Raw genomic sequence first — 11,474 nt, forward strand, 5'->3', positions numbered from 1 at the left:
AGATTATATGCAGAAGATCCAAGGTTTCGTCAATGCATTCCATATTTGTTCCATCTACTGTTTGAGAGTGACTTGTCTGGACTTTTTTTATGCAGTGAACCACATACATAAAAGTGGAGCACATCTACAAAATATTTCGGCAAGGGACTTTATGGATAAAGTGAAACTGCAAGACAGTATTTTGGAATCTCAGCTATTTAATCTCATGGCATGTCAGCGTGGTACTAATGAGTATTGGTACCGTCGTCATGGGAAATTGAAATGTATGCTAAGAAACTTAGGAACTCCTACATGGTTCCTCACTCTTAGCTGTGCTGAGTATGCTTGGGAAGACGTACTTGGATTTCTACGATAGGCAAATAAAAACATTGAAAATATTGAATACAAGACACCTGGAGAACTGTGCTCATTGGATCCAGTTAATGTATGTAGGTATTTCAATCATATGTTTGAAGCTATGATGTATTTTATTACAAACAAAAAAAATCCTCTGCTTGGAGAGGTGTTGGATTTCTTTTGGAGAAAGGAGTATCAAGCAAGAAGTTTTCCTCACATACATATGCTGCTATGGATTAAAGATGCACCAAAATTTGGAACAGATTCAGATGAGAAAGTGATGAGTTTCATTGAGCAGTATTCTACATGTGCTGTTCTGAAAAGTACAGAAGAAAACAATTTAAGACATCAAGTTTTACGCTTTCAAACCCATCGTTGTGGGAAATACTGTCGTCGAAAATACAAATCCAAGGACAAGTTCTACCCGAAATGTCGTTTTGCATTTCCACGTCCAGTAACATCGAAAGGAAGAGTCAACAATTTTATGTCTTCTCTGCGACATACTGTGACAAGAAAATCACCAAAAAATACATACAACCTAAGAAGAAATGAGGAGTCCAAATACATTAATGACTACAACCCAGTCATTTTGTCCATGTGGAATGTTAATAAGGATATTCAATATGTTGCTGACAACTCTATTGCTGTGGCTCGATATGTGACGTCTTACATCACAAAATTAGAAAAGACGGATCTGAAGGAAATGTGGGAGGAAATTTCACATGAAAAGAGTCTAAGCAAGAAATTATACAGTTACAGTCTGAAGATGTTGTTGCATCGAGAAATTGGAGCATATGAATGTTCTGATCGGTTATCATCAGCAAGTCTATATGCCAAATCTAGAACCATCATTTGGGTGAGTGTAGGTCTTGCTGCAACACGAAACCGAGTTTTGAAATCTGTACAAGAAATAGAGTATTTGGCGGAGAAAGAGCCAGACAGTACAGATATTTTGAAGACAAACATGTTGGATACATACTATCCAAATAAAAGTAGTCATCTTGAGAACGTTTGTCTCTATGAAGTTCTGCAAAGCTATACTTTTAAGAGGAACGTCACAGAAGACATCCATAAAGGTGTATATGCTGTAATTGGATGTGAAGGCTGTCTGGTGAAACAAAGAAAAGGCCATTTAATTAATCATCGAAAATTGAGTTTTGAATCTCCAGACAAAAAGGGAATTTTATCACTTAGCTCTTTTGCAACTCTTTAAGCCTTGGCGTACAGAAGAGGAATTACTTGGAGATTTTCTTACTTATGAAGATTCGTTCAATGCAACCAAGGATACCATAGAATGTTCTGTTTCAAATTATTTGCAAATGTTGAACGAGGAAATACAGCAAGAAGCTACAATTGCAGCAGAGATTGCTAGAGACAGTTCCCAAGACAGTCAGAGTTCTGCTTCATTGAGTCAGAATCCACTAGGAGGACCAATTATACAAAATGAAGCTGCCACTGCCATGAATGAAGTTGAAAGAGCCATGGAACAAGCTCAGGAGGATGTAGTTAACTTAGAAGATTTGGAAAAAGAACTAAACGTTGAGCAGAGACAAATATATGACGAAGTCACAGAACACATTGAGCATGGTTCATCTCATGAGAAAAAAGAGTGCTCATGTACATCATTTATACCTGTCCGACTGTATGTGAGTGGAGAAGCAGGAACTGGAAAAAGTTTCCTGATTAAAGCAATTGCAACGTATCTGCAGAAAAGAACGGATTCATTGCTGTCTTGTGTTGTTACCGCTCCAACTGGGTTGGCAGCACACAACATTAAAGGGATTACTTTACATCGCTTATTGATTCTGCCAGTAGAGCATGATAATAAATTACAATACCACAAGCTATCTGGAGTAGCTTGTTGTGAAGTTTCAAGAGTCCTAAAGAAAATGAAACTTCTAATCATTGATGAAGTAAGCATGGTATCAAATGTAATGCTTGCTTTTGTGCATTTAAGAATGTAAGAAATTCTTAATACAGAGTATGATGTGTTATTTGGAGGCAAACACATCATTGTTTGTGGAGATCTACTGCAGCTAACTCCAGTGAAAGGACACCCAGTGTTTAAAATGCTTACGCATGAAGATACCAGGAAGTGTTTAGGAAGCATTGGAAATGTCAACATATGGTTAAATTTCAAATATGCAGAACTGCTTCAAAATATGCGACAGGCAAAGGATGAAGATTATAAAAATATTCTACAAGTTGTAAGAATTGGAAAACTAACCGAGCATGGCAAAGAAGCTTTACATGGACGATTAATTTCAAATTTGTTTCCAAATGAAAATATTCTCCCAGAGAATATTTTTATGAAAATTCCTGAAAACAAATCTGTCATATGCTTGATGCCAACTCTTCAAGAATGTTCTATCTTCAACAACAAAATGTTAAAGTTGGAAAATCAAGAGATTGTGAAACTGGAAGCTATTGATAAAATAGAACATGAAGGAGCAACTACTATTTTGTCAGAAAAGTTGAAATCAAAATTGTATTCTTTAGAGAAGACAATATCTAAAATTGCTGGTTTGGAAAAGACTGTATGCATCTTTAAATTGTCGTATAATTTTATGACTTAATTTACATGTGGAAAGAGCTTTAGTAAATGGAGCACTGGGTCATGTTGTTGGTTTTGTGAATTACCGAAATAGAGATGGAATTGAATTTATAGAAATTAAATTTGATGGTATTGAAGAAGTACAACAAATCAGTCGTTGTTCAGCCCAATTTCTGCTTGTGAAAGATTTATATGTCCGTAGAAAACAGTTTCCTGTTTCTTTGGCATATGCAGTGACAATTCATAAATCTCAAGGTTTAAGTGTAGATAGTGCTTTGGTGAATATTGGAAGTTTTGTGTTCAAAGAGGGTATGGCATATGTTGATTTATCTCGAGTCAGAACTTTATCTGGATTGTACTTGATTGATTTTGATGAGACAAAGATTAATGCAGATCTAAAATGTGTAAAAGAATATAATAGGTTAAGAAGAGAGTATGCTCCAAATTTACCTCAATATCCTCTTTTTGAAAAGCGTGTGGTAGGCCGAAAAAGAAGAAATGAGAAAAATTGAAGTGAAGTTATAGCAAAAAGAAAAAAAGTAGATGAACCAGTAATTGTAAGCAGAAAGAAAAAGGATTCAGTTAAAGATGTTGTTGGATTTCAGTTTGAAAGCAGTTCTGGTGTCAACTGCTATGCTAATGTAGTGGTTAATGTTTTTTTTTTCTCAAAACTGTATAAGAACAGATTGCTGAAAATCGAGATCAAAGATTTTGTTTGTTGAATTCTGTGTTTGAGAAATGTAGCAGTAATAGAACAAAAATAAAAAGTGTTTCTGAAATTCGAAATGCTTTAGACATATGTTCTGGTCTAAATCAATTTTCACAGACTATTCAGCAAGATTGTCAGGAATTTCTAATGTATATGCTTGTTGTATTGCAAGATGAAGGTGTAGAAAATATTTTTGGCCTTTCTTATAAATGGCAACATGACTGCGACAATTGCTCCTTTTCAAGTAGTACTATGGTAGACACTGAAAGATTTATATATTTGACTTTACCAGACTGCAAATCAGTGTCTTTTAATAATCTAGTTAGAGAAGCAAATCAAAACATGGTCTGTACTCAATGTAAATCTGCAATGCTATCAACATTATTTATACAAAGATATGGACAGTATGTAATTTTAATGTTCCAACGATGTAGACCTGATGGAACTAAATTGACAACTTTAATAAAAAATTGTGTGGCTTCTCAATTATCAATTTCAGGAGGAACCTTTGCAACTGCAACAATTATATACCATGATGGCCCTTCAACAACATCAGGACATTACACAGCTTATTTAAAATGTCAAAAAGGCTGGAGTAATTGTAATGATACTCAATTGACTTTCAAACAACGTTTGCCTTCTGACTTACAAAATTCTTACCTAGTGTTCTTACTACCGAAATTTTAGGGAAGGTAATTGGCCTATGAAGATTGGAGCAGTTAATAAAATATAGTTTGCTGTTCAAAATTCCTTTCCGAGTGAGAGTGATGAAGATTAAGCATGGGCTGATTTTGCGAATTGGCAATCCGCGAAATTGCGTATTTACGGATTGGCAATCCGCAAAATCCGCGAACTCTCGCGAATTTGCGGATATTTTTTTTTGTTTGTGTTCGCAAGGGTTTCTGCCAGTTCACGAGGGTTTTGTACCAGTTCACAATTGCGAACTTACTTGTCGGCTCGCAACGGCCGCGACTATGTTGTTTCTACGTCTGGTTCATCATCACAGGTTCACAGCACCCTCTGTTTCACCACTGCCACCCTCTGGTACACCCATGCCACCCTCTGGTATATCACTGCCACCCTCTGGTTGGTTTATTACTGTATATTATGGGGGTAAAAAAAAGCAAGCACACCTGCCCTGCTTCAACTGACATGAATTAATTTGGGGTTGATTAATGTGTCACTGAATTTAAACTTCCAGTCTGGCTGGCACCTGCTTCCTTATCTCTAATTTTCTTTCTGTTGCAGTGCGCAGTTTCACAGGACCTTTGTGGCCTATAGTTGCAAGTAGGCAACTGATCTCTGAAGGGGCCCCTCAGGAAGCACTACAGGGAATGGTTACTAATGATAAGATTGAACTTTTGCACCTGCTGAGTGCTTTCAGGTTTGTCTGTAATTGCTTTCTGTTGCAGTGTAATTTTTTTAACAGGACCTTTGTTGTATACTTGTAGCTATTCTCTGAGCCTGCTGTGAGGGTCAGAGCAGGGTCATAGAATAGTTGCAAGTAGGCAAATGAACTCTGAAGGGACCCCTCAGGAAGCACTACAGGGAATGGTTACTAATGATAAGATTGAACTTTTGCACCTGCTGAGTGCTTTCAGTTTTGCAAAAATCCAAATATCCAGCAGCATCCACAAAAAGTAATCCTTCCAGGTCAAGATCCAAATCAAAGTGACCAGCACATGAAGAAAGCACTGGGAGGAGCCTGCTGGACAGGAACAGGAAGTTGGAGACTGTGGGGCACTTCCTTCCTCCCCCCCCCCCCCAAAATGGACTCCTTGCAGAGAAAAAGTGCAGGCAAATGTCAACCTGAGGAGTTATTCTGATAAAAATCATAATTTTCAAGGTTTATGCTGCCTGCTGGTGGATTTCTTGTGCGAAATTGCAAATTTTGCAATCTCGCAATTGCGAGATTGTCGCTGCCCGCCGCATCTACGTGTTCGCAAGTATTTACTCTCGCGAAGTTGTATAGTATTCTAGTTGGCAAGTGCAACCAAGCAAAAAATCCGCTTCGCACGGATTTTACGAATTTTCGGTAAGTTCGCTAGAGTTCGCGGATTGCGAATTTGCCGAAAATCCGCAAAATCCGCAAGCGGAACGGATTTTACGCCCATGCTTAATGAAGATAATAAAATACATGTAGTTGTCATAGAGGTAGTGTAAGTGTATCACATAGTGTTTGATGTGAGTATTGTAGGAATTATTAATGAAAAGTAAGCGAAGAGTTGGAAATAGAACTATTGTTTCATAATGTAAAAGATGTTGGAGCTTTTCTTTCAGAAACTCGAGTAAATAGGAGATTAAGAATACTCGTGAGTAATTTCCAAAGAAAAGGACTTTCCATATACCATTTGGCCTCGTGGAAAAGTATGTGGATCAAAAGTGACTTAAGATACGTTTTTTCCAAATTTCACATTATTTATTGAAAAGTTGTATGGGTTTTTTAAACACAATCAGTTTGATTGTGTCTTTTTTTTGCCCGCTGTCATATGATGAGTAGTAATGAAATCACTATTTTATGTGAAATTCAATATATTCTGAGAACAGCAAAAACATATAACATGTTGTACAAATTATTTTGTATTTTGTATTATCAAATATATATTATTATCCCCTTGTCTTAAGCTCACTCACCTTTTTCCACCCTCTATCACTCCTCTTAACCCACACTCACTGGCCTTCTCTGACTCTCCCTCACCTCCCTTTCCTTATTCCACTTCCCTCACGTATCCTCATTCCCCATTTCTTTACTCCCCTTTTCCACTCTCCCATCCACCACTTTCCTGCTCTCAGTCACTCTACTTCACTCCCCCTCCCTTTCTTTCCTTTCTTTGCTCCCTGAATAATTCCCCTTGTCTCAATAACCTTACTCCACTTCAATCACTCCTTCTTTCCCTCCCTCTGACCTCTCACATCCTCACTCCCCTTCCCTCACTCCCTCTCTCTTAGCCTCACTCTCTCGATCCCCTCACTCTCTCACTCCTCCTCCATGACGCTCACTCCCTATAACTCACCCACACTCCCTCACTTACCTTTCTTGCTCCCTTAGTCAGTTCTTTTCTCTCACTCTTTCCTTCACTACCTCTATGTCCTCACTCCCTCAGTTCCCTTGTCTTATAATCACTCGCCTTCATCCACCCTCTATCACTCCTCTTTCCTCAACCTCACTGCCCTTCTTTCAGTCCCCTGTTCCCGTACTCCACTTCCCTCAGTTATTTTCATTCCTCATGTTTACTGCCCTTTCCCTAACTCCCCTCCCACACTCAACTTCTTTCAGTCTCCCTTCTTCACTTCCCTTCCCCTCTCTTTCTTTCTTTTGCTCCCTCACTCATTATTCTTCCTTTACTCACCTTACTCAAATTCTCTCACTCCTTAAGTCACTCCCTCTGTCCTCTCACTTCCTCAGTCCCCTTCCCTCAGTTCCTCTCTTTTAGCGTTACTTTCTCCATCCCTTGAGTCTATCACTTCTCTTTTGTCTCGCTCACTCCCTATAACTCACCCACACTCTCTCACTTACCTTTCTTTGCTCTCTCACTCAGTCTCTTTCTGCCTCTCTTTCTTTAATACCTCCATGTCCTCACTCCTTCACTCCCCTTGTCTCATGCTCAATTGCCTTTATCCTCACTCTATCTTCCCTCTTTCCTCAACCTTACTGCTCTTCACTCACCCTCCCTCACCCTTGTTCCCTTACTCCGGTTCCCTCAGTTATCCTCATTCATCATCCTTAACTCCCCTTCCTCTTTCTCTCCTCAAGCACTCACCTTTTCCCAATCCCTTTGCTTCACTTCTCTTCCCCTTCTTTCCTTCCTTTGCTCCCTCAGTCATCCCCCTTCCCTCACTCACCTAACTCCCCTTTATTCACTCTTTTTCTCACTCCCTCTATTCTCCCATATTCTCACTTGTCTTCGATCACTCCCTCTCTGTTACCCTCATTCCCATTGTGCCCTCACTGTCTTACGACCCTCCATTCACCTTCACTCACGTTTCACTCCTCAATGTCATGAATCCACCATCAATCAATCCTGCTTCCCTGTCACTCACTACCCTTTCTTTACTCTCCTTTCTTTCTTTAGTTTTTCTAATGCACATTCCTTTAGTATCTTACTCACTTTCACTTCATTTCTCTCTCTTTTTCTTGTTCTCTATCGCTGAATGTATCCATGACATTTTCCTCTTAGTAATTTGCTCTCCCTCTATTTCTTTTTCACTCTCTATAACTTTCACCATTCCTTTGTTTTCCTTTCTGAGTCCTTCACTCCTACTTTATCTCTTACTACCCTTTTTTGACTTTGAATCTCCTGCTTTCTCTCTTGTATTGTAAAATATATATTATAAATATTATAACTTACTTTTTTTTCTCTTCCACAGATATTAAATTTACTGAAAATATGTAAGTAAGTTTACATTACTTATAAGGTAAGTTTGACATACAAAATTTAGTTTTTTAACACTCTTTTCCTTAACCTCACCACTCTTCTCTCACCCACCCACACCCCTGTTCCCTTACTGCGCTTCCCTCACATATTCTCAATCCCCATGTTTACTCCCCTTTTCCTCACTCCCCTCCCACACTCACCTTCTTTCAGACCTTCTCCTTTATTTCTCTTTCTTTCTATTCCCTTTCTTCGCTCCTTCACTCTTTTCCCTTCTCTTACTCTCCTTACTCCACTTCACTAACTCCTTCTCTTACTCCCTCTGTCCTCTTACTTCTACACTCCCCTTCCCTCATTCTCTCTCTCTAAGCGTCATTCTCTGCATCCTCTTAGTTTCTCACTCCTCTTCTGTCACGCTCATTCACTATAACTCAGCCACACTCCCACACTCACTTTCTTTCAGCTCTCCTCTTTTATTTCCCTTCCTCTCTCTTCCCTTCCTTCGCTCCTTCACTCTTTTCCCTTCCGTTACTCTCCTTAGTCCACTTCACTAACTCCTTCTCTCACTCCCTCTGTCGTCTTACTTCCTCACTCCCCTTCCCTCACTCTCTCTCTTACCCCCATTCTCTCTGTCCTCTTAGTCTCTCACTCCTCTTCTGTCATGCTCACTCCCTATAACTCAGCCTAACTCCCTCACTTATCTTTCTTTGCTCCCCCACATACAGTCTTGCACACATGCTGTCTTCAAAACACATACAAACAGTGGGTTATTCATTCGTGCATCAATGCGCTAAGTAATACCCCCCACCGAACCATACAGATACTGATACTCAAAAAAACAACTAATAACCCATATAGACACTCATGTACCTACTCACCAACCCATGCAGCCACTTATAGACAAAGTGAGACACTGATGCAGATATTTACATATTTAAACATTACTCGCTAATACATGTATTCACTAAGATACACTTAATGAGTCAGTGATGCAATCATTTTTACAGAAAAAACATCCATTTAGACACTTATTTGCCCATTTATTCTTCCATCAACCTTTAGATCTACATATATAAAAAATATTTATTTTTCAGAAAGACACATTCACTGGATGATGTCATCAGTCGTGTCATCAGTGATGTCATTTGAGATGTCATCAGTGATGTCATGAGTGATGTAACTGACCATGTCATGAGTGATGTAATATGTGACGTCATCAGCAGTGCATTGCGGGCGCACGAGTTGTAGTTAGCTGAACTAACTATAACGGGGGAATTTCAATGGTTTTGTATGAGTGAAATGTCCAGCTAACTATATCATGTGTGAAACCAATGGTTTTTTTCAGTGAATTTCTAATGTTTTTAAATGCTAATTCCTAACTATGACGTGGCTGAAACCTATGGTTTATTCAGTGAATATATATATATATATATATAGTTATATATATACAAACATTTATACATGTCTATATCTTTCTAGATCTATCGATACATATATACCATATTTCACCAAAGCTGTGAATAGCCCAGAGTGATTTTATGAATATAAAATTATGAATCATTCAACCATCAAATGAAGACATTTAAAATAATGTTCTTGTATTGCTGAGCAAAATACACCTTAACTCAATTGGTAATCTCCTTACACCGGCCTGACATAACGTTTCAGTTTTGAGGGCAAAGGTCATGAAGCACGGAGGAGAGGAGGAAGAGCACACATTCATGTAGCTTGAGTCTTCATTGATTCTGCTTTAAACCCAGGCTATCAGATGTGATATAAATGTTATCATCATATTTGTGCATAAGTATTTACTGTATTCACTGTTACAGTGTAGTCGCTTCAAGACCAGTTCTTCAAAGACTGATCTGTTTTATTAATAATTCCGAGATTTTGTTCTTAGCGTTCTTACCATAATTGGTGCATTGTGGTAGAGAAAGGGCGCGTGATCACCAGACACCTTTCACCAAATCCTCTACTGCAAATGATTTAGACTCACTATTTACATTAGACACTATTCCAGTACCACATTGAGAGTTTATCTGCTGCCAGCAGAACTAGATATGTAGGTTCCGTCTGAAAATGGGAAAGTCTGTGAATAGTACATACCTGATGAGGTGATTTTGAAGAATTTAGAAAACGTCTCAGTAATGGTATCATCAAGAAATCCAGAATCTCGCATGTAAAATGTCTCCAGGACCGTTCTTGGATCAAAATACTTCTCATGGAGTTCCTTCAGGGTCATAGTAGAAGCCATTTCTCTGGTGACACCTTCTCCAACTTTGAGCCTTTGCTACGTGCACCCATGCTATATAGCTTGAAATCTAACTTTTAAATTTGCTTCTTATGCAAACATAATTTTACTTTACCCTTAGGAACAATGATCCTCAGCTGCCTTTAAATGTTTAGTTTGTGACTGCTTGTTAGTTTCTACTGTCTGCAAGTATGACACTTTAAAGCATGAGCAACTCCTTACACAACATGGATACATGTCCACAAATGAATACAATCCAATGGCTCTCATTTTTATGAAACTTAAAACATGTACAGTTAGCACCACAGTCTAGACTGATAAACGTTTCACAAGCCCAAGAATGTTAGTTTCTCATTAAGTGGCAACTTAAATCGAAGAATAGCATCAGATATTGCAAAATCAGCATAATCTCTTATGCAGACAACTTCCAGCTCCTCCTTTCACTGTCAGAAGTCCCCTCCACCACCAGAGTCAACTTCCACAGATGTAGGATGAATGTCACTGACTGAGAAATTGTGCCAATTGCATATGTCCTTATGGAGACTCGCAAATCCTTTATACCAATTTGGGCGTCAGCTGAGTCCAGCGGCGAAACCCACAGGAATATAGAGAATAAAATCAATTCTGCCAGGATGTACCTGCAAGCCCTGTCAGATTTGGAAGGGCAGCAGTGGTCCAAATAGAAACATGTGAAAGTTCTGTCTGATATCAGTAGTGGTGTTTGCGGTAGATGTGCTACTATAGATCCTTTCTTCTGCTGACTGATGTCCCACTTAAGCACATAACCCTTGGTCTGTTTAGTAATGACCTGGCCACCAATAACTGCTTCAGTAGTGAAACAGTCACAGCGATACCAGTGTGTGTCGAACCCAGACCCTTGTGTGCAGCTGGAATGAAACCTGATCTGCGATACATGTTCAGTTTTACTCTATCCCCCACTCCTGGAATTTGAGCATAAGTGATATTTTGCGCAAATAACTTGTAGGAGTACTTGAGTGGAAAACCTTTCTTCAAGGTTGAGCTATTGTAGAGCATAGCAGTCACAGATATCTGTCTGTCTATCCTTCTGCTAGAAAAAGTGATTGCAGCAACGACAGCAGTTCACACTGCTGCCTTGGCAGCTTCATCAGCAAGTGAATTTCCATGCAAGAAACACGCTGATGACTCGATGTATGACTTACATGAGCCTGTGTCAAGTGTTTTTTCAGCTCTGCCACCTGTTCCCGCAGCAATCTGTGCATAATTGTGCAA

General features: G+C 39.0%; 1 protein-coding gene across 1 annotated transcript in view; it reads right to left on the reverse strand.

The window, feature by feature from the left end:
• LOC144752250 (nicotinamide N-methyltransferase-like) overlaps positions 1-10,261 on the reverse strand; it is a 74,257-nt gene extending 63,996 nt beyond the window's left edge. Inside the window, exon 1 of the mRNA XM_078640256.1 lies at positions 10,079-10,261. Within this exon, the coding sequence (XP_078496382.1) occupies positions 10,079-10,226 (148 nt within the window). The 5' untranslated portion in view covers positions 10,227-10,261. The remainder of the gene's footprint in view (positions 1-10,078) is intronic.
• Between the last annotated feature and the right edge of the window lie 1,213 nt (positions 10,262-11,474).

The sequence above is a fragment of the Lissotriton helveticus genome, chromosome 4_2 (genome assembly GCF_964261635.1).
Source record: "Lissotriton helveticus chromosome 4_2, aLisHel1.1, whole genome shotgun sequence".
In the NCBI taxonomy this organism is placed as follows: Eukaryota; Metazoa; Chordata; class Amphibia; order Caudata; family Salamandridae; genus Lissotriton; species Lissotriton helveticus.